General features: G+C 43.5%; 2 protein-coding genes across 3 annotated transcripts; one reads left to right on the top strand and one right to left on the bottom strand.

The window, feature by feature from the left end:
- Window positions 1-304: 304 nt before the first annotated feature.
- BORA (BORA aurora kinase A activator) lies at window positions 305-15,703 on the bottom strand. Of its 2 annotated transcripts, XM_081003114.1 has the most exons (12): window positions 15,600-15,702; window positions 13,793-13,963; window positions 13,090-13,196; window positions 12,844-12,889; window positions 10,980-11,061; window positions 9,926-9,991; window positions 9,034-9,090; window positions 7,624-7,847; window positions 5,039-5,192; window positions 4,045-4,622; window positions 2,151-2,282; window positions 305-1,024 (listed from the first exon to the last, which is right to left on the bottom strand). In XM_081003114.1, the coding sequence occupies exons 2-12, from the start codon at window positions 13,946-13,948 to the stop codon at window positions 935-937; spliced, it is 1,692 nt and encodes a 563-aa protein (XP_080859240.1). In that variant the 5' UTR covers window positions 13,949-13,963; window positions 15,600-15,702; the 3' UTR covers window positions 305-934. The 2 variants fall into 2 exon arrangements, with proteins under 2 accessions (XP_080859240.1, XP_080859241.1); XM_081003115.1 differs by lacking the exon at window positions 9,034-9,090 and having other exon boundaries at window positions 15,600-15,703.
- Window positions 15,704-16,837: 1,134 nt separating this feature from the next.
- On the top strand, window positions 16,838-22,216 carry MZT1 (mitotic spindle organizing protein 1). Its single transcript, XM_081003344.1, has 3 exons — window positions 16,838-16,994; window positions 18,345-18,490; window positions 20,891-22,216. The coding sequence occupies exons 1-3, from the start codon at window positions 16,946-16,948 to the stop codon at window positions 20,912-20,914; spliced, it is 219 nt and encodes a 72-aa protein (XP_080859470.1). The 5' UTR covers window positions 16,838-16,945; the 3' UTR covers window positions 20,915-22,216.
- Window positions 22,217-23,402: the final 1,186 nt, after the last annotated feature.

Raw genomic sequence — 23,402 nt, forward strand, 5'->3', positions numbered from 1 at the left:
TCGCAGGCTCCTAGTTTTGAGCTGTACTAAAATTAATTGTGAATTCTTGCTAAACCCTACTGACACATTATCAGAGGGGTGCAGAGCTTACACTGCCAAAGTAGTTCACCATTCTTGTTTTTCTTCCCATGCCTAGTTTCCCTTAACAGCTAAAAGGAAGTTAGAGGAGGGGAATGCATGCAAAGGTGACAAAAAATCCAGTGCTCAGGTACTTTGAAGGTATTAAAGATCCAACTTATGAAACAGATTGTTATCCCAGGTGCACCAGTACTGAGCACCAGAAATTGCAGATACAACTTTCAACCTGGGTGTGAAGACTTTATTACATTTGATTAACAATTCATTCCAAAATTGGAGGGGGCAGGGAGAGAATAAAATACGCAATTGGTGTTCACTAATATGTAAAAAAAACAACACCCAATGACCATTAGGAAACAATGCACTGTATTATAGTGGATACGATACACTTCTGACAAGATTTTAAAAGTAAAAATGCAATCATTATCTACAACTACAACTCATTTTCATAGCAAGCAAACAACGCGGGGAAATTTCTACTGTTGGTGCTTATAATTTTTCATTGCACGATTCTGTATGTTTTTTTTGCTGAAGTGCCTTTTGCAAGAACTGAATCTCCACATGGAGGATATGTGCATGTCTCTGGTGTGGTAAACCTTTTCTTGTGGCAACCATGAAGAGCCACCACAAAGCAGCATCTCAGTTCAGTCCTGCCGACACCCCAGCTACCAGGGGCCTCTTTGATCAGGCCTTAGGGTTATCAGGAGTCATTTTCACATGCTCTGTGCTCAACAATCCTTCTGATAGTGGAAAGCAGTTGTGCCAGTCAAGTCTTCCTCCCATGCATCTCAAAACCCCCACTTAAGCTTCACGGTGAACAGTTGCTCCACAGAAAGCATATAAGCGGATGTGCAAATCACTTTGACCGCGGCATTTCTACAAGATGGTTTCTGGATTGAGTAACAGGCTCGTTTTCAGTCCAAAAGTTAGGAGTGGCTTTTCCTTGCTTGAGAAAGAGAGAGAAAATACAAGGGCACACAATTCGATTTATTCCAGGAAGCCAAAAGGAATTTGCTCTCTGCAACAATTAAAGCAGCAGCTGTCCTGACCATTCCCTTTCAACCAGTTTAACCAGGGAAGAATGCGGCAGCTAACTAAGGACCAAGCCAATAGACCTTTGCTTCTCTGTGAAGTTTATCATGGTGAAAAGAATGGGAGAACTTCAGTGCTGCTTCAGAGTCACATCACGTGAAACAGCTCCAGTATACCTGAAGGAGCGTCTCCACCCCCATCGTTCTGCCTGGACACTGAGGTCCAACGCCAAGGGCCTTCTGGCGGTTCCCTCACTGCGAGAAGCAAAGTTACAGGAAACCAGGCAGAGGGCCTTCTCGGTAGTGGCACCCGCCCTGTGGAACGCCCTCCCACCAGATGTCAGAGACATAAACAACTACTGTGGTACCTTGGGTTACATACGCTTCAGGTTACAGACTCCGCTAACCCAGAAATAGTACATCGGGTTAAGAACTTTGCTTCAGGATGAGAACAGAAATCGTGCTCCGGCAGCAGCGGGAGGCCCCATTAGCTAAAGTGGTGTACAGACATCTGAAGGCAGCCCTGTTTAGGGAAGCTTTTAATGTTTAATAGACTACTGTATTTTAATCTTTTGTTGGAAGCCGCCCAGAGTGGCTGGGGAAACCCAGCCAGATGGGCGGGGTATAATAATAATAATAATAATAATAATAATAATAATAATAATATTTGATTAAAATGAATGTGAAGGTGCTGGGGGCAGAGTGCAGCTACACTAACTGCAAGGATAAAACTGGGAGGAACAAAAATAATTCAGAACTGTTAAGAATGTTACTAACACAGGTGGGCAGTATTATTATTTTTACAGTTTTTTAAATCCACTAGATGTTTCAGGCTGAAAAATCCTATACTCCACAGGGAGTTAAATCCTCATATACTTTTCTAGGACTGCCAAATAGACATGCACAGAATTTCTTTGCCATCGGTCTGGCTTCAGAGATTTCAAGAGGCCCCTCTCACATGCTTGCAGTCGTGTCTCTGGAAGCATAAGGGCTAGAAACCTACACAAAAAACACAGATGCTTTAGCTAATACCACTCCTACCTTTGTTTTGTAAACATGAAATTTCTTCCGAGTCTCACAGACGTGAGTGTCATTGTCTCGGCAACTCGTCTCCGATGCAGCTGTGTCCATCAGACTGCTAGTACAAGTCTGAGTGCTGTAACCACTGTCCGCCTGGCGAACAGAAATGAGAGAAGAGATGTGATATTCATCAGTTTCTAAAAAGCAGCAAAAGATGGAGAAATTACAGCATACCAAAAGACAAAAACCTAGCATTGCCATCACCCTGATAAGACAAGATGGCTTGGCAGAACAGAAGTCCATCGCCTTCGCCGGTCCAAACCAAGCCACAAATGGGAAGCTTAAGAGGAGGAAAGCTTGTTTTCTTCCATTTCAGACAGAACAAGTCAGAACAAATTGTCCATTGATGTACTGGAAGCCCGCAACTTATGTGGGGGTTACGTTCCGGGGATTGCACCTAAAGCCAAAACTGCTTATAGCCAAAACACATTGGGTTTGACGGTGGGTGGGATTGCCAAAGTCATTTCCCCCAGAACCTTGCCTCTTTTCAATTCCACTTTTATTTTTAGCCACGCACATAAATCTGAATGTGCACAAGTTAAATGTGGGCTTACATTGTGGGCTTACTGTACATGGAAGCGTCCCTAGGAGAAATATTCTTGGCTAAAGGATTTCCTCCAGTGTTTCTGCCTAAGCACAGCACAGCCAAAAGATTACCACTGTAAAGGGTCACCCAAGAAACTATGGATATAGCCATAGCTAAAGAGACATTTTGGTTGTATTTTTAACCTTACAACTGAATACTTCAGGCATAAGAATGCAGTGTTATCCTGCAGTTCAGTTTTTGTCTTTTTCCCTCCCTTGAACCAGGTGTTACAAGAATAATTTAACTTTCAGAACTGGTGTTTGCTTGTTTTCCGCCTCTGTGCCCTCTCTCATTTCTTCGTGTCCTCACAAATACACCAACACTCTCCACCTCATTCATATCTTTTGCATAGAGGGGTTTCTGAGATCAAGGAACATGGTTCTGTTTATGTGTGGATACAACAGGACTCCATTTTGAATCAAGATGGCTGACTGGATTCCTGACCAATGCCAGGTACAAGGCTGCTAGTTTCCTACAGGGAATGTGTGTCTTTTCCTATGCGTACATACACACCTCTTTCAACACATCTAGAAAAATACATGGATCCCAGCAAGTTTCCAAGGGAAAAGATTACTGAAAATAATAATTCTGCTGAATAACAACAGCATTGTTTTCAGCAGCCAGCCAGACACCTCCAAGCATCACAAGCAGAGCATGGAAAACAACAACTTCCCCCCTTTGGCTAAAGGTATACTGGTGCTGAACATGGGAGTTTCCATTTAGATGTAGCATGAATAGCAGCTGCTGGAAGGCTGGACATGGGGAACCTGTGGTACTCAAGATGTTGCTGGGAATTGATGAGAGTTGAGAGTCCAGCAACATTTGGAGGGCCACAGGTTCCCATCCCCTAGTTGTACAGACATGGTTTCCAGCATATACCGTATTTTTCGCTCTATAGGACGCACCTTGTTTTAGAGGGGGAGAACAAGAAAAAAAAAATTATCCCCCTCTCTGCTCAGCGTCCCTTCAGCGAAGCGGCAGGAGAAACGGAGCCCCTTCCATTTCTCCTCCCGCTTCGCTGAAGGGGCGCTGCGCAGCTCTCCCTCTCTGCTGAAACCAGGAGAGTCTTGTTCTCCTGGCTTCAGCAAAAGGAACCCAAAGCCCCTTAATTTTTGGAGGGGAAAAGTGTGTCTTATAGAGCGAAAAAACACGGTATTCAAGATGGCACCCTCACTAAATTTGAGAGACCACAATGGACCCAAGGTATGAAGATACAGTTCCAAGTGTGCAGGGCCCAGAATGCGTAAAAAATCAAGGCAGTAGCCTTACCTGCATGCTACTGCTCTCGCAGGGACTGGCGCTGCTTTCAGCTAGAGGCGACATGCACATGCAAGAACTTTCAATACTGAAGCCAGCCATTGGCGTGCCACTATTCTCCGCCAATCCCTTTACCAAGTTCTCGTCCAACATCTCCGGATCAACCATATCCACCGTATAGTTTTCCTTGAAACTACCCGGGTCGTGGAGAAACGTCAGCCCTTCCTTGCGGGCTTCAGGCATGTCTGGTGAAATAGACACCCGGGCAACCACCAAATGGGTGCTATGCGCAAACGCATCCCCGTTCAATGGGTGCAAGTTGACCTTCGATTCTGCTGGGAAGGACGTTTCTGCGGGCAAAGCCTTGGCTCCCTCCTCCTGCCCTTCGCTCAAACTTTCAGGTGCCAAAGGCAGACAAACGAGGGAGCTCTGATAAAATGTCGTTCCTCTGCGGGCCACAAGTCTCATGGGGGAACAACTTTTTAATGGAGAGCATTCTGTGTAAGAATTCCTGGTGCTGGCAGGAGTTAGTCGGCAGGAGTTAGAAACTGAAGGAATGTCTGGGGAGCGAAAAGTAAATTGTCTTTGATCTGCATTTGGGGAAAGTAGGGTGTGGGGGAGAAACATGAACAGACAATAAGTGAAACCGCTTCCAAACAGTAAATTCCTAAAGGAGACTGGGGGGGGGGGGAAGGGTTACAAATATTCTGGGATGCAAAATGCAAGACAAAACAGCAACTACCTTATTGTAGATTTCAGGCTTCTTAGGACAGAAAAATCATAGGAAAATGGGAAAGCTTTCTGACGCTCAGAACTGTATATTAGGGAAGTTTTCTTGGCTCAGTTCCAGTTCAAAGATGAAATGGGCCAATCAAATGCATTATGTATTATTAGGGTTTATTTCTACGCCACTACTTTTGTCCCAAAGTGCCCCCCAGCCCCAAGTGGTTAAAAGCATGCAAAGCAAATCAGTCTGGTCAACCACTTAAGCAAAATTGCAAAATACCTGACAGTGGTGTCTTTCTTATCTGAATGCCAATAGGGGAAAAAGCTGGAGAAGGAATATTTGCAGGACTCCTCTCTGGAAACGAAGGACTCGGCAAGCTTCCCAGACTGCAGGTCCTGGAGCCTCCCTGAATTGGGCTGGAGGAAAACTGGCCCTTTCAACATGGAAGAAAAGTTCCAAAGAAGGTTAAACAACAGTTGCACACCTAGAATGGCTCACTCTCTTCTATTTCTATACTGCCCTTCATCCAAGGAGCAGAGCGTTGTTTACAATATAAAAACACAAAAATGCACAACATGGTAACAAACAAAAGGAATACCCCCCCCCACCAGTTTAAAAGGCCAAAGACTGGCTCATTAGCCAGAGGCCTGGGAGAAGGGGAATGTTTCTGCCTGGCACCTAAAGATATGTAATGAAGGTGCCTGGAGAGTCTCCTTAGGGAGAGCATTCCACAAGCAGGGAACCACTGCAGAAAAGGCCCCTTCTCATTTTGTCTGCCCTCCAGATCTCTCACGGAGGAGGCACACACAGAAGGGCCTCAGAGGATAAGTCAACGCCAGTGAAACTTGAAACATTCCTAGTGTGCCACAGCCCACCTCTTTCAATTAGTGCCACCAAATAAGGCCACCACCCTTCTTTTCAAAGTCTTGAGCTCAAAATTAAGCACGCTGGCTTGATTCAAATAGGGCCTCCAACTCAGCAGTGTGTCAGAAATATGGCAAGAACCACAGTTCATCAGAATACAAGGAAGAACTAGAAAACTCCAGCAGACACAGAAGACCACTTCCTAGCTGTGAGAATCCCTGCTCAAAATTCTATTTGGATTCCAAGGGTTCACACACTGGACCCGATTCAGCAAACTGATTCTGCTAGTGGAAGCCCGTGCAAGGACTCTTGACTAGTGCAACACCACACCCCTGCCTCGGGATGTCTCGGGATGAGGGTAGGATAACCCCCAGAGCAGCATGTGGCGGGGGCAGAATTGCTTTCTCTGACAGAATGTTTGTAGTCACTCTGCGTTGAATTCCTCAGTGTGTCTATGCACATTCCAAACTCATGGCTAGTGCCTGAATTTCTGAAAGTCTACTTCTACTATGGTGTGGCCAAACAATGTGTACCAAAAAGCACTTTGATGCACAAGTTTTCCAGAGGGATACAACAGCCACGTGATGTTGATTCAGCAAGGTAGAAACTAAATCCTCTAATGTGAGGCTAGGGAACTTGTGGCCCTCTGGATATTCCTGGGCTCCAGCGTCAACCATGCCTGACCACTGGCTGGAGCTGAAAGGAGTCAAAGCAAGGATAGGAAAAGCTGTTGGGATTCCTAATGAACCACAGTGATTAGTTTTTTCCTTCCTACAAATAGGAACGGTAAGCACTGCGAGCTAGCAGTAAACCACACAAAGGAAGTGAAGCTAGCTCTTTATTAGCAAAAATAAAGGATCTGCACAGGAGCATCGGGGTAATGAGCGCGGCGACACATCTCCAACAGGTCTTGCCCCATGAAGCAGCTGCCGAGACAGAAGGTCCCTGCCTCCCCACAGCTACCTAAGTCCCCTCTTCACCAGGGTTTCTCCAAAGCAATTTGAGACTGCGCCTGTATGTCACTAATCTCTCCTCCGTCCTTTTAACGCCTCTCCTGGTTCTGGGAGACCGGGGCAGGGGGGAGCTTGTAGCAGGAGGAGAGATGTTCATGCCTTTTCACCAGCCTAATGCATCTTTGCCTCTTTGCCTCCCTCCTCTCCTGTTTTAGCTTCTGCCTCTAATTCTGAACTTTCTCTGTCACAGACTCTCCCAGCTCACCAAGTCCTGTTTTTTCTTCTGCTTCTGACACCACTTCCTCCCAGTCTGCTCCTTTTGTTTTTCAAAAAATTTTCATTCATTTTATAACACAAATAAAAAACACAGACAGGAAAAAAACACAATACAAACAAATTCTTGTCATATCCTTATTTCTCTAAACATTGTTAAGCGGGCTTCCCCAAGTCCCACCTATCTGATTTTCATTTTACTTCATCTTTAGCAGTTTACATATATCATAAGTTCTAACCATATTTCCTCCCCCACACTTACTTTAACCATAAAAAACTTCACATTTTATCACTTATAAAATACATTACCTTCTACTTCTAATCCTACCGCCTATATCCACTTCCAAAGCTATTCTAAGATTTAAATATTAACATATTTTTTTTCAAATATTCCTTAAACTTCTTCCAATCTTCTCCCACCGTCTCTTCCCTCTCGGAGGCTCCCGGTCAGTTCGGCAAGTTCCATATAGTCCCAGTTTGCTCCTTCTGACCACTCATGGTTATCCCACCACCATTTCCCAGGCTCTGAGCCTTCTTCCCTTGGGGGTTCCCCTGCTACTTCCTCCCACCATTTCTCGGCATTCAACCAGCCAACGACACTAAACATAGCTCAGCTGAAGACCACCACCAGCAAACACCTGTGCACCTAGGTCAGCAGCACTGGCCAGGAGCTGTCCTCTGCAACATCTAAAGGGCACCAGCCCACCAAGATGCTTGTTTCATAGGCATGCTACTGTACTGAAAGTGTCTGGCTTGTAGGAGCAAGATCCTTACCGAGCTGGATGTATTTAGAGGGCTTCTACAGCGGACTGGAGAGATGTCAATTGAACACAGTACTCCAAGAGAGGCTGGGACATTGTGTGGACTCTGAGGAGACGGGGAGAAGCTCTCCGACGAGAGGCTTCCGTTCTCGTCTAAAAAAAGCTTTCTCCTCAACGAGGAAGTGCTCAAGCTTTCCTGAGACTGGTCGGCCAATTCATCGGGTTTAAAATATTCACCTGAGGAACGCAAGAATCACAGCTGTCAAGGAAACCATTTCCACACAGTTGCTGGAAGTCAAGTTGTTATTCCTTACGTAGCTAGCATTAAATAAGTACAGTGGTACCTCGGGTTACAGACGCTTCAGGTTACAGACGCCGCTAACCCAGAAATAGTACCTCGGGTTAAGAACTTTGCTTCAGGATGAGAACAGAAATCGCGCGGCCCCATTAGCTAAAGTGCTACCTCAGGTTGAGAACGGACCTCCGGAACAAATTAAGTTCTTAACCCGATGTACCACTGTAAATCTAATAAAGCACGAAGGAAAAGCTATTACAAAATCCAGCAGCCGGCTTAGCACAGCCCTTTGAAGACCTTAGGAGTGCATTTAGGGCTACTTAAAACCCATGTGGTATGAGTACACACACAGGATTGCAGTCGAATCTCCCACCCACAATGCACTGCAGCATCGCCACAGAGACAGCTGAGGATCTGCATAGGGCAGTGCAGGCATTGCCACAAGTCTCTCGTTCAACTCTTCCTTCAGTCGTGAGCTGGCTGTGTGGCACCAGATAAACTCACAGCCTCAGAACTCTGTGCTATGGGGGAAAGGAAGAACGCCAAGCTTTCCTTACACAGTTGTGGTGATTTCATGGAGATCGGAAATATGAAGTGTTCAAGGAAGGTTCAAAATTATGGTTTGCATCTAACCAAGTGTTAATCAGACCCACTGAATTTAATAGAACACGCTTATTAATTTCAGTGGCTTTACTCCAAGCAGAACCAGCCCTGGATGCAACCTATATATAAACAACTAGAACCAATGAAAAAGGTGTTGCAGCACGGAGAGCTCTGGCTCATAGTTTCTACCATATTTCATTCATTTCTCCCTCTCACCTGGTTTCTGTCTCCCCTTCCCCAAAACCACTCAGCACTTCATGGCCATGAATTACACTCAGAGCTCACTGAGTTGTGCGTCGCCTTCTTAGGGCTTATTTCCTAAAGATGTTTTGTAGTTCCTCAAAACTTGGGGCTTCCCCTGAGTGTGCCAGTACCTTCTTCATAAGCAATGGCACCCAAGACTAGACAGCAGGGACAGAGGGAACGATGGCATTACCATTGCCACCATCACCTCAAGAAAACTCCCATCGTACCCATTTCTACAGAGACTGGATCTAGATGAGCAGTTCTCCCCACATTACATACCTAGTATTTTTTCTATGTCAAAATCAACAGGCAGAGATAATACTGTCTGGCAAGCAGCTGCAGAGAACAAACAGAATGTTTAGGGCAAAGTCATCAGGGTCAAAGCTTGAAAAAACCCCCCACCCAAAAACATCATGACCATGATTTGATTTGATAAGAATAACTGCATTTGGACATCACACCAAACTACAATGTGTCCCAATGAAAGCAGGCCAAGCACTGCACAGCATCCCCACCTCCTGCACAACCACAAGGAAATTGAAAGTCTTTATTTCCTTTTCTATTGACTGCCATTTGGCAAGTCGCCTGAAACCTAAACTTTGTATAAGAGTAGTTGGAACACTCTTATATAGGGACGCGGGTGGTGCTGTGGGTAAAACCTCAGTGCCTAGGACTTGCCGATCGCATGGTCGGCGGTTCGAATCCCCGCGGCGGGGTGAGCTCCTGTCTTTCGGTCCCTGCTCCTGCCCACCTAGCAGTTCGAAAGCACGTCAAAGTGCAAGTAGATAAATAGGTACCGCTTTATAGCGGGAAGGTAAACGGCGTTTCCGTGTGCTGCGCTGGTGCTGGCTCGCCAGAGCAGCTTCGTCACGCTGGCCACGTGACCTGGAAGTGTCTCCGGACAGCGCTGGCCCCCGCCCTCTTAAGTGAGATGGGCGCACAACCCTAGAGACGGACACTTTCAACAAAGTACCTTTACCTTTTTAATTGGAACACACTAGTTTTATACTCTATGGTTTGAAGTTGTCTTTTTCCAAACAGGCCAGTTTAATATTGTTCTCAGGTATGGATGGAATGAGAAGCTGTGCTCAGCATGCAGTTAGATTGAGACACAATAGACAACACATTGCACTGAGCAAGTTTCCCCTTCCTCATCTCGTTTCATACAAACCGTTGTTTCTCCCAGGTTGCACAGTGATTTCTCTGCTAACCGGCGAAGCGTTACTTAGATCGATACCTGCAAGATATCAAGTTTCCAGTTAAAAGCTGGCGTGACATTAACACAGAAACAACAGAAGAATCATTTAACATATCCAGCACCACCCCAAGAATTTAGGGAGAACAAGTGTACAGGAAAAGGAATGAGCTGTTTTCAACCAAGTTCTCCTGGTGCACAGACTTGGCAAAACAGGACTTCTCCTCTCTCCTTGCACAACTCCTGCCAGCAAATCTGTTACACAGGTTCACCCATGGTGGTGGGGTTAGGGGAGCACAAGGAAAGAAAGTCCCAATATGCTTGCGCTAATGGGACAATATTTCCAATACAGTCATATCTCTTGTTACATCCGCTTCAGGTTGCAAGTTTTCAGGTTGTGTCCCGTGGCGACCCGGAAATACCGGAAAGGGTTACTTCCGGGTTTCGCCGCTTGCACACGCGCAGACATGCAAAATAACGTCACACGCATGCGCAGAAGCGGCGAATAGCGACCCACGCATGCACAGACGTGCAGATGCGGGTTACGTTCCATTCAGGTTGCGAACGGGGCTCCGGAACGGATCCTGTTCGCAACCTGAGGTACCACTGTACATTGAAACTGGCCTGCCACATTTTACATTTGGCTGCAGTTCAAATCAGTCAATGTGGCAGTTCCAAAAAGCTGCTCAGCTTGGTACATTTAGACTTTTCCAGCAGGTGGGAAATTGCATAATAGGCATCAGTTCCCAAGCACTTTGGGCACTCTCAGTAAGAGGGCTTAGTACACAGGTGGAGTTGGAGAATCCTTGGTCCCGCAGTCCCACCCTGACAGCTTCAATCGGAGGAAGAAGTCATTTTCCATGTCTCTCCTCCAGCTAAATGTTACCTGGCAGGACATGGTTCAGTGTTGCGCAATTCACTTGTTTTATTAGAATCTCATAGTGCAGGCCACACAAATGTGACCCACGGAGGGTTCCCACCCCTTATCTAAGCGAACCTTTCCCATTTTGATACAAGAGACAATACTTACACCGAGTGGAGTTAAACTGAGAAACCTGTTTCTCACTGTGATCAGTCCAAGGAGATGGAACAATGATGCTTTTGGTGAAGAACTAAAAAAAGGAAAATGTTGTTATGTGTTTACCATGACATTGTGGGCGACAGTCCTGTTTAGAGCACAAAGGAGTAGTTTACTCCTCACCGTACTATAATCCCTAGGAACTACAATTCCCATGATTCTTTGGGGGAAGCCAGTGGGTGTGACTCGAGTGCAGCTTGCCACGTTGTCTAGATCTGATGATAGTTCTAGTTACAAGTAGGTAGCCGTATTGGTCTGCCGTAGTCAGAACAAACCAACCAAAAAATTCCTTCCAGTAGCACCTTAGAGACCAACTAAGTTTGTTATTGGTATGAGCTTTCATGTGCATGCACACTTCTTCAGATACCAGAAGATTCTTCAGATATCTGAAGACCAGAAGATTCTTCAGATATCTGAAGAAGTGTGCCTGCACACGAAAGCTCAATAACAAACTTAATCGGTCTCTCAGGTGCTACTGGAAGGAATTTTGTTTGTTTGTTAGATCTGATGATGTGATTCATCTTAACTACAGTTAGCTAATAAAGCCAGCTTTGGTAACTATGGCTCAAAGATGGCTTGTTTGAAACAAGTCACACTTCATGCTAACCACAGTTTCTTGGTCTGAGTAACGTAAGTTGCAGTTCAGCAGAAGCAAAACCTTCCAGACTCCTCCGCTCCCCACCGCCCCCAGTTGTGACATGGGAATTGCAGGAGCCGAAGGCTCACTGAGGCCAATTCCTGCTTATTCACGTTGGCCTAAGTTTGAGTGTTGCCACCATCTGCGTACCAAAAAACGTTTAACACAACCTCCCTGTTTATTGCGAATGCACGCACAGCTACCTTAGCACAGGTTCAATGTACCCTACTCCAAACACTAGTGAATAAAAACAACACATCACATAACTCCCACATTGCAGGGGGTTGGACTAGATGACCCCCTGGGTCCCTTCAACTACAATTCTGTGACAGAGTTCTTCCTGGATGCTTCCACATCAAACTATTTGGTGGACTGTGTGCTGCTAAGTTCCTAGACAACAGGAAGAACATGCCAAACTAAATGAGATAATCGTGTTTTGTTTTTACAAACTTAGTTGTGTCAGGGAGAAGAGTAGCCTAGAGCCCTTTTCTCTGATAGAGCCCTTTCCTATTATTTATTATTATTATTTATTGAATTTATATACTGCCCTATACCCAGAGGTCTCAGGGCACTTCATAGAACCAAAAGTGCATTCTAAGTGCAAGATACCTTTGTTTTAACTATGGAGAAATAGTATAGTGCTACTAATAATTATTAATATTTATCCAAAGCAGGCAGCAATATATTACAACAAAACATACTCTCAAGTACAATAAAATGCCATAAAAACAAACAAACAAACAATATAGGATAGCAAAACCACATTTTCAGTCTTCACCTGAGGCCCTTCTCTGACTGCTCCAGCTTTTATTGTAATGGACTGTTCTTTTTCTGATTTTATGTAATGCCCTTAAAAGTTTGTAATTTGCCTGGAGACTCCTTATGTGGCAATTGACTAATGAATTGATTATTGAATAAATAAGACCAGGAAAAACCCTCTCCAGGTTAAAAGGCTAAAGAGTGATCTCAACCAACTCTACATCCCACGTGATTGTTCTACCTTTTCCACATGCGCACCCCAGCAGAATGAACTGATACACTCCTGGGACAGCTTCCCTATGCGACGAACTATCTGCAGAGACTAGGCTTCAGGCCCCAAATACCTACACATACAGGTTAATTTATACTCCATGTATCGTTAAGATCTCTAACTCAATAAACCATAATACTGATGGTTACCTCTTCAATGGCTTTTTGTCTTTTTTCTTCCATCTCTTTATCTATTCTAAAAAGTGAATTTAAAAAAAAGGAAAAGGAAAACAGTACTGTTAGCTTACTTCAGAAAAATAAACCGACTCTAAGACACAGAATAATCAGGGTAGCAAGCCAGGTAGGTGGCTGCAACTTTTCAACAGGTCAAAGGAAAAAGACTTATTAAACTTGAGAATCAGTTCTGTTGGCTGAATGCTGTAGAAGAAAACTGACCTGGCTTGGCTGAGATACAATGCTTGACGTCGTATGTCTTCTGAGTCTATTTCCACAGGGTTTATTAAAGCTAGTTCATCTATAGACCATCGAAATTTTGCAGGTGTCTAAAAGAAGAAAGAAAACACTACAATGACATATGCCACAATCAACTTCCTTGTTTCAAGATAAAGTAGTAATCATACATCCCCAGGAACATCTAGTTCATCCTTTCTCAACCTGTGGGTCCCCAGATGTTGCTGGACTACAACTCCCATCACCCCTAGCTAGCAATGCCAGAGCTCAGGGATGATGGGAGTTGTAGTCCAACAACATCTGGGGACCCACAGGTTGAGAACCACTGATCTAGTTGGGCAAAAGGTTCCCTTAGAGTAGTTTTCAAGTGGTATTCCAAGGAACCCTCAGATTCCTCAGAAGCCGATTGGAGATTCACATACAGAAAGATCAGTAACAATGAGCTAACTTCCATGACAGCCAGCTCTGCAATATTAATCTTAGATGTTAAGACATCAGTTCAGCCCCCATTCCAGCTCAGAAGATACAAGGTCTATTTCTCCCAAACATCTCTCCTCCAAGACCTTGAAGGGAAAGAGCAAACTGGTCAGGTGTGCATCAGAGATCTGATTTGAACGACCTCGGACATACAAATGCATGAAAATAAACAGAACACACACAACAACATGTGGCAAACCACAAGTCTTACCACAGAGGATATTGTGGATTTAAACACTGTTGGACTTGACACAATCTGCTCCTGCAGGTGGCTATAATCACTTGGGCTTTCAAAGGGGTTCTGGACTGCGAGCTGCCCAGGTGACTCTGGTGTAATCTGCATCTTGACTTCTTTTGCATCACCCATAACTGTCAGCTGAACCTATGAAACGGACAAGGAAAGTACTTGCATTAGACACATCAGCACCCTACAGATTTAAAGCAAGTGTGCTTTACGGCAGGGATGGGCACCTGTTGGTCCTCCAATGCCCATCAGCTCCAGGAAAATCACATTAAAGAGCCAACCAGTGAGGTCCAGCGCCGAGGGCCTTCTGGCTGTTCCCTCGCTGTGAGAAGCCAAGTTACAGGGCCTTCTCGGTAGTGGCACCCGCCCTGTGGAATGTCCTTCCACCAGATGTCAAAGAGAAAAACAACTACCAGACTTTCAGAAGACATCTGAAGGCAGCCCTGTTTAGGGAAGCTTTTAATGTTTAACAGACTACTGTATTTTAATATTTTGTTGGAAGCCACCCCGAGTGGCTGGAGTAACCGAGCCCGATGGGCGGGGTATAAATAATAAATTATTATTATTACCGTCGTTGCAAAGATGCCCCAGAAGCACAAGGAAGATGCTGACGGGGCATCCAGTTTCAAATTTGCATTGCCACAAAAGCTAGGAGGCCTGCCACAGTTCACAACTGCCTTGGCCCTTTGTATGAAACACCTTGCCCAAATACGCAGAGCTTGCAGTGGAAGACTGCTATTATTATTATTTATATACCTACAGGTCTCAGGGCGGTTCACAGTATAAAATCAGAATATAAAACTACAAAGTACATAATGCTAGGTGTCTGTCCCATTCTAGCATAGCTGGTCAGTGATGGTTCTGCCCGTGGTGGTGCAATGGTTAGCATGGTGAACCCTCGGAGGCCATGGTTCGATTCCCTACTCAGCTACGAAGCTCACTTGGTGACCTTGAGGAGCCAGTCAAAGCCTCTCAGCCTAACCTACCTCTCAGGGTTGCTGAGGGGGATTTAAATGAGGAGCGTGAGAAGAACCACATAAGGCACCTTGAGCTCCATGGAGAAAAAGGTGGGATATGAACACATCAAATAATAAGTAAATAAAAACAACAACATGGCAAACGTGAAAGAATTTTTACAATGCGCCAACGGGCTTTGTCTCTTGGCCTTGAGTAGCAGCTAGTTCCTTGTTTCTCTCCCCAGGAAAGAATCCCAACACTTCAGTTCTCAACAGCTGAAATGTGAACAACTCCCAAGAGATGTGCGCTCAAGCAGTTAAATGTAATTTACTGATTGATCTAATTCCTATACTGCCCTATTTCTATACAGTTTTTTCATTTTAATAAAACAAAACCCTACAAACATACATAGCAGAATAACAAAGGGAACAATATCGATGTGGCAAGCCGTATTTAATGTTGTATTGTTTTTAACACTCTATTGGAAGCCGCCCAGAGCGGCTGGGGAAACTCAGCCAGATGGGAGGGGTATAAATAATAAATAATAATAATAATAATAATAATTAGCTGGGAAGCAAATAGCTGCAGGCACAAAGGCTGGGGAAACCAACGCGGATCTCTGGCTACGGATAAGATTCCCCTCCTACTTTTGCAGGAGCAGCTCCTTGATGGCAGCTCTGCAAAAAAGGATATATTGAAGCATGATTTGATTTAATTAATTAATTAAAACCTCTATATAATGGCGCATATTGGCACCAGGCGAGCAAACCCCTTTCAGGAGGATGCAACCCTTTCCGAAACCCCAGAAGCATCTTACCTGCTGCTCATTCGGACTCGCCCTCCTGCCGACTCTTACAAAGTTGCTCAAGGTCTTTAACTTCTCTTTCCCTGCCGGCCAATCAGCGCGAGAGACCTCGGCGGACGCAGCCAATCACAGCTCAGAGCGGGAGCTCCCCCCGCCCCCGCCATCATCTCTCGCTCTATATATCCATTTGAATCGCTTCCCTGGTTTAACCGGCTCGCGTGGGCAAAAGGAACGCAGAGCGACGCGGGGGCGGGGCTTCAATTCAAAACGGACGGACGCTCCCATTGGCGGGGAGGGGAAGGAGGAGGCGGGGCCGCGAGCGAGGGAGCGGGCCAATGGAGCCGCGGAGCCCCGAGCTCACGCAGGCGCCCTCCGTCAGGCCGCGCGAGGAGGGGCCTCGTTCGCACGAGCCGCGGGAAAGAGGCAAGGAAAAGCCGTAGAGGTAAAGGAACGTAGCAGAGAGCAGGACTTCCGGTACTGAATTGAAAACGGTCCTCTCTGAACCATTGAAACATTTCTTTCTCGTGTTTTATACACACTCGTAATATATTGAGCATTATATATCTATAACACACACACATACACAGCATATCTGTATAGAAAAACACATAATAGGTATAATATATATCTCTATGTATTTTATATATGATATAAAATACATATAGATATATATTATACATGTTTTATATAGATAGATCCGTTATATATGCTATATATCTGTATTTTATATAGATAAATACGGTCTATATAGATATCATATATATAACCTAACACACACACGCTTAACACACCCATATATATGTGCGTGTGCGTGTGGTTATAGACATCTATAATACAGTATATATAATTTTATATGTATACTGTATATATAATATGCCCAATAATACACACACAGCGTATCTGCATATAAAAACACAAACATATTATAAACAGGGGTATATCTATACATTTATATATTTTATACGTTTTATATAGTTAGATCCGTTGTATATGTTATACAGATCTGTGTTTCATATAGATAGATATGGTGTATAGATATAGGTGTGTTATGTGCGCGCGTGTGGTTATCTATAGATATCTTTAAGATATATAGGTTTTTTTATATGCCGTATATATCTGCTGAGCTAGGCTATGAATAAATTAGAGGACGCCTTGGGTGAGCAAGCTGGGCTCAGGGGCCGCTTCGGCGCAATACCCGGACGTGGCGGGTGACACCTGAAGCGGGAGACGGCCGTTGCCTCTTGGGTTCGCGCACGCGCACACCAACCCCTCCTTCTGGAACCGACGTCGGGGTGAGGGAGAGGGAGAAGGGGAAACCCGACGCCGGCGCTTTTGTTTGGCTTTTGCCCTTCTCCATCATGGCGAATCCCGCCGCCAACTTGAACGCCGTGAGGGAGACCATGGAAGGTGAGGGTCTCGCGCTGCGCTGACCGTTTATCCCTCCCCTCACACGCCCCTGCTCGCTCCCTATTATTATTATTATTATTATTATTATTATTACTGCTACGACTATTATCAGTGCGGGATTTACACATAAGCTAAACAAGCAAAATCTTAGGGCCCCACTCTCTTGGGGCCCCCCAAAATTTTTAAAGAAAAAAACCCCCTGGATGTACATTTCCAAAATATAAGATAAAAACAAATAAAATAAAACCTCCATACAGTTAGAGCTTCATAATTATTTCACTATTAATATACTTCTTAATTGTATTTCAGTTCAACAATTACTTTGACACAATACATATTTTGTTATTTGCAAATGGCTTGAGATACCTATTAGGTCCATAAATTACCATACAGCATATATTCAACACAAAAAACAGCGACAATTTGTTGTTGACAAGGGACAGCTGGACACATAAAGGGCTCCATTGCCTTCAGTAGCTTAGGGCCTCATCAAACCTAAATCCAGCCCTGGTTACTATTATTATTATTATTATTATTAACCCAGCCAGATGGGTGGGGTATTATTATTATTAATAAATAATACTACAAAACTAGGCTGAGGAGAAAAAGAGAGAGTGCTCCAACCAGGGGCAGCCCAAGCCTTTTTGCTGCCTGAGGCAAGATGACCACTTGGCCCCTCCATCTGACCACGTTGGTGGGGTGAATCTTCCTTCGGTGCTTGAGATCCTCCATGGCACCCCATAATAGGCCAGGCAAGCTAGATTGGGGTGAGGAGATGTTGCTGCAGGGCAGGCCCCATGCTTCTAGCCGCTTTACATACGCACACACCAGAATTTGCCGCCCGAGGCAGCTGCCTCACTCCGCCTGGTGGGAGGGCCGGCCCTGACTCCAACCCGGAGCTGGGGTGTATTCGGTTAGAAAGGACGCTGAAAACAAATCATACAGAAAGCCGGACTTGTCCCAAGACTCAGCCAGGAACCAAAGCTACCCTTAGGGGTTTCCACCACAACCTCTGCAGAGGATTGAATCTTAAGTCCTCCCCCCTTAACTGGGCTAATCATAGAAGTTAGAAGGGACCGCGAGGGTCATCTAGTCTAAACCCCCTGCCATGCACAAGTCTTTCGCCCACCATGGGGCTTGAACCCAGCAAAAGATTCCATTAAAATTAAAATTCAATTTAATTCAAATTACTAAGGAAAAAATAGCTCTTATATTTGGTATTTTACTGGTGGCAGTGAAATCACGCTCCTCACTTTATGAACATGCATTGAAAACAGCATATTTTTATGTGTACAAGAAATTGCTAGCCCAGTACAGCCATACAATGTTAATTTGAAAATATTTTTTCAGTCCTGCTGGAGATATCAAGAATTCTAAACACTGGTTTAGATATGGAAACCCTCTCTATTTGTGTGCGCCTTTGTGAACAAGGGATAAATCCAGAGGCACTCTCTGCTGTCATCAAGGAACTGCGCAAAGCCACGGAAGCCCTAAAGGTATGATCAGTTTTATGGAAAACCAAAATAATCTGTTTAGAGCTCTCAGAATGTTACAACATAAGCTCAAAAACACCTGTGCACTAAATCTGCAGACATCTGCTTTACTTTCCAACACTGCGCATACTTATCTTACTTTCCAAGACCACAACTTTCTTAACCTTTGAGACTGCATCAAATGATGTCTTCTTAAAAATAAAACAGTTTGTAGTTTTCTGCTATCATTCATGCAAGAACAGAGTTTTTCTCTCACTTTTTCTATAGGTACGCATAGATGGCATGAATGTAATTCATAGGCTCCTATAGGAGGAGGAAAGGTGGGATATAAATTCAATAAATAAAAAATATTATTATTAGGGCCTTAATAATTGGAGAAGATATTACAGTACTGTTCAATTAAAAATAATTTCCTTTTAAATAGTCTGATCTGCATACTTACTCAGAAGCAAGTACAACATTTTAGTGGGGTGTACATCCAAACGTGTAAAGTTGCAGTTTTATAATATGTTTTTAGTTCTGGAAGACAACTGACCTTAAGGCCAGGGAAGCTATTTGATTATCAAATTTGTTTTGAACTTAGGCACCATCACCCAAAATGGTTGCCGCATGCAGCAGGGATATAGTGGTGGACTTGCCCCATCTGCAGGATGGAGATGTTTGGATTGCAGCCTAAGCCTTATAAAGTTAGGTTCTGTTGTGCCTCAGAACATAAGTCTGTTGGAAGAAGTGCTACCCATCAGAAGTTTAACAAACAGAATATAAAAATAAGCAGCACTGGAATAAATGTTAATATCTTATTTGACATTTTGATTGAATTGTATATATGCTGCTGTAATTTATGCATATCCCGTGTTCCAGGTTCAAAAGAAATCTGTAAATACAAGAATAAAAATTTGTGACAGTTACATTCTTTTGTTCAGAAGTTGGCAGTTTTGAGTTTATGGCTTTGCTATTAAGGACTCCATAATACATGTGTCTACTTGCAAATCAATTAGATTTGTGCATGCCATACACTTATGCACATTTTGCTGTGGCATTTGTGGATAGACAATTTGATACCTTTGTTTTGATCACAGCAAAGCTGGAGTTACTGGATAGCTTCAGTCACCAGATACAGACTTGTCAGGAGGAGCAAGATTGGGAATGTTGAACACACTGTACAGTAAAATGTTGTTTAGGAAGGAAATAAAGAAAGAATAGGGTTCAGAAACACTGAAAACAGTTATTACCCTTAAGAGTTTCATTGATAAGGTAAAGGGACCCCTGACCATTAGGTCCAGTCATGACCGACTCTGGGGTTGCGGCACTCATCTCGCTTTATTGGCCGAGGGAGCCGGCGTACAGCTTCTGGGTCATGTGGCCAGCAGAACTAAGCCGCTTCTGGCGAACCAGAACAGCACACGGAAACGCCGTTTACCTTCCCGCCGGAGCGGTACCTATTTATCTACTTGCACTTTGACGTGCTTTCGAACTGCTAGATTGGCAGGAGGAGGGACCGAGCAACAGGAGCTCACCCCGTCGTGGGGATTCAAACCACCGACCTGATCGGCAAGTCCTAGGTTCTGTGGTTTAACCCACAGCGCCACCCGCGTCCCTAAGTCATTGATAAGATCTACCTACTAATATGAATCCTTGCTGCATCTCATCCTTGTATGGAAACACACTTGTTTCTTATTCCACCTGCCCACAAACAATTCAAGATAGTTTTCAGAATTGCTGATATAGTTTAACAAAGCAATTGATTTAAAACTAGTTAACCTCTGAACTTAATCACCTTCCACACACATGTACAAAGAAATAATAATCAGCCTTCAAGCAAGAAAGGTTTTGCCCTGGCTTTTGTGAACAGAAGCAAGCACTTGCAGACAAAGCACCTGTAAACTGGTGATGAATGTACCTGCTAAACCCTATCATCAGTGGTAGATAGGGAAGAGTGCTAAGACTTGGTTCAGACTCCCCTTGAATTTCTCTTCCATCCCCCAGAAGATTGACACACCGGTAATACTCCTCCTAAACAGAGCTGCTATAGCAGTGATCACAAAAGGTTGATGGGTTAGGAAGAAGTGCTGTTGTTTCTGTCATTTCAGCACAGGTGGCTTTGTGTCCAGGCTGCAAGAGCAGTCTTTCAGTTACCGTTGGTTCATCTGAGAGGTAGTGAGTTGTTCATGGATTTAGTCCAGGGTACCTCCCCAGGCAAAAACACAACCTGCTGCTTAGGGCAGCTCAGTTGCAGTGGCTCCAGGACAGCGATTCCATCATCAACATCCTTTCAGCATCGGGTGAAAAATAAAAAGCAACACATTTTATGCAGCTACAAGCTGCCGTGATACAGGTCCAAAATGTTAGTAATCTTCATTTTTGTTTGTCATGAATATGCTAAAATCAAGTTACTTTTTCTAGGCAGCTGAAAACATGCCAAGCTGAGTCTATGGAACAGCATCTTTGGATTGAGGCGAAGCTTGATGTGGGAGGCTAACAGATGATTTCAAGGTCGTGTGCTGTTTAGGACTCCAGACATTATTGGCTGTGTTGGTTTCTGAAGTCTTCACTGAGGAAGAAATATAATGTAAAGGTGTATAAAAATGTTAAATATGCTTATTAACCAATGATGTATCTTTATTGCACATGATGTTTTGAAAATATTGTAAATATGTATTCAACAAATAGATGTAATTTTTTTTGGCAGTCTTTCAAATATTTCTCATCTCTGAAATAGTGAAACTGTACTAAAAATAATCATATGATATACTACCTTCCTGTTGCAAAACACTATTGGATGTGGGGTATGATTGACTTTCTTTTTTAAAGGTACACAAAACTTTGCATAAGTTTAAATAATATTTTCCATTCAGATTACTTCACTAAATTAAAAGCCACTTGCCATCCTGTGAAGAAAGTTGCCATTGGGCACCTTTGCTGTGTTTAAATATATGCATATTTAAACAATATATTTCATGTATATAATGGAGCTTTTTACTGGGGCAGTGTGGTGCAATATGGTTAAAATTAAACACTGCTTGATTTCAGCGGAAGATGTATGCACATGCTTAACCACCATCCATTGAAATTAATAGTAACTAAAAGTGCTTAATGTTGACCGACTGGATTATGCATTACTATTATGTCATCTTTCTTATTTGTTATTACATACTATACAAACAATAATAGAATATTATTATATAAAGTCCCTTGGAAAGGTTATCAAACTTAGTTGGGGAATATCAAATTACATTTTTATTTATGGGGACAGGTTGATCCTTCAGTTTCACAGTGGAATGTTCATTTAATGACCATGGGAAGATTGAACATAAATCAGGGGTGGAAAATGTGTGAACTCCAGCAGTCTTGGTCATCACAAGAACAGTTTTATGTGTTTAGTGATAAAAGATGTTTGCCTTAAGGATTACCTACACATTGTTTTTCTCTGTTCATTTTACAAATTCTGTTTTCTAAGTATTATGCTTGTATTCTAGATATTTAAAGGACTATCAAGGAAATAGTCAATGCTGATGTCTAAAATAGAGTAATTGGGTTTTATACTATCATGAAGGAGGATATTTTAAGTTGTGAAATGGCTATAGGAAAATAACTTTTATTTAGCGAGAAGAGATGTTTCACAGACCAGTTCTTTGAATTTATATTAGTAACATGATTTACTTTATTGTTAAAGCTTCATGAACTTTCTGTTGCTTTATAAGAAATAAAACCATTCTTTGCCAACCGTGACATTTGCTTGCAGATTAGTCAAAAGAGTGCTTGGAAAGTAGGCAGTGGCAAGAAGAAATTAATCTAAAGAAAATGGGTGGTGGAGACATGGAGTTGAAGAAAGGAAGAACCAGGGATTAAGTCACACTTTGGTGTGGCTAGCCTGTAACCATTCAGAGGTCAGTTTATACAATAATTCATAAAAAATAAAAATTTCCAAGTGTTCGTAGGTGCCAGGATATGGTGAATCCAGACCATGATGCTTAGACCTATCACACTTTGGTGGGAGTTGTGCAAACTCCTGGCGAAGGTTTTCTAAAGCTACAATTTTTGGGTAGTTTGAAGATCATCAGCTACTCTCTACAGGTTGTATTCACAACAATAAATAATAATTTTATTATTTATACCCCGGCCATCTGGCTGGGTTTCCCGAGCCACTCCAATGGCTGCTTTGCACTAATGAAAGTGCTGTTGCTTATGCAAGAACGGGCACCTGATTTTTGGTGAGCACTCCCTACCTAGTGCAGTATCCTGTGTCCCTCCCAAGGGTTGGGGGACCCTCGGGAACAATTGGAATATATCATGGAGGTCTATAATAGAGGTCAATATGGAATATAAGATAGGAAGAGGGTTGGTGAAAATGGGTGCGCCACCCTGTACCACTTCCACTAGTACAAAACCAACATTGGATACCACCCTTAGTTCATAATTCTGCAGTGAAAATGCTTGTTCAGGCATGTCTTGTGTGTTGTTCCCTGTGGCTCTACACTTTCAGATTAACATGTCTAGTTGTTTGTGCTGTCTGCTAAAAACTGAAGGGAAATCCTTTGCCTGCTATTTCCCCTTGCAAATGGCATCTTTGTGTGGTATTTAATTGCCATCGAACAAGTCCTTGCTGGCTGTAAAGTGTAACAAATCCCCTTTCACTCGCTGAATCTGGCAGTTATCTTCAATAGAACAGAGTTTTTGGTGTGGCTAATCCACTTCTTCAAAATCACAACTTTATCCCTTAATATCAATAAATGGTTCATCATCAAAATCTGAGTCTGAAAACTCAGAAAGTTTGAAATTCTATTTACAATAAATTCTGAATTATTAACTACACTGGCATCCCATTTTCACCTTACCCTGCTACCAGAAGGGCTGGAAATGATTTGAGAGAGAGAGAGAGAGATGCCATTATACCCAAAGTGTCAAGACCTGCTGG

Source organism: Podarcis pityusensis (assembly GCF_964106645.2).
Source record: "Podarcis pityusensis genome assembly, chromosome: 4".
Classification (NCBI taxonomy): domain Eukaryota; kingdom Metazoa; phylum Chordata; class Lepidosauria; order Squamata; family Lacertidae; genus Podarcis; species Podarcis pityusensis.

Excerpts from the sequence above, each read along its gene's own strand:
- BORA (XM_081003114.1), bottom strand. The coding sequence starts at position 13,948 with ATGGGTGATGCAAAAGAAGTCAAGATGCAGATTACACCAGAGTCACCT. Across the intron at positions 7,848-9,033 it reads TGACATAGAAAAAATACTAG|GTGAATATTTTAAACCCGAT; the intron begins GTATGTAATGTG and ends TGCGTTCCTCAG. Across the intron at positions 5,193-7,623 it reads CTCTAAATACATCCAGCTCG|GGCCAGTTTTCCTCCAGCCC; the intron begins GTAAGGATCTTG and ends CCATGTTGAAAG.
- MZT1 (XM_081003344.1), top strand. The coding sequence starts at position 16,946 with ATGGCGAATCCCGCCGCCAACTTGAACGCCGTGAGGGAGACCATGGAA. Across the intron at positions 16,995-18,344 it reads CGTGAGGGAGACCATGGAAG|TCCTGCTGGAGATATCAAGA; the intron begins GTGAGGGTCTCG and ends ATATTTTTTCAG. Across the intron at positions 18,491-20,890 it reads AAGCCACGGAAGCCCTAAAG|GCAGCTGAAAACATGCCAAG; the intron begins GTATGATCAGTT and ends TACTTTTTCTAG.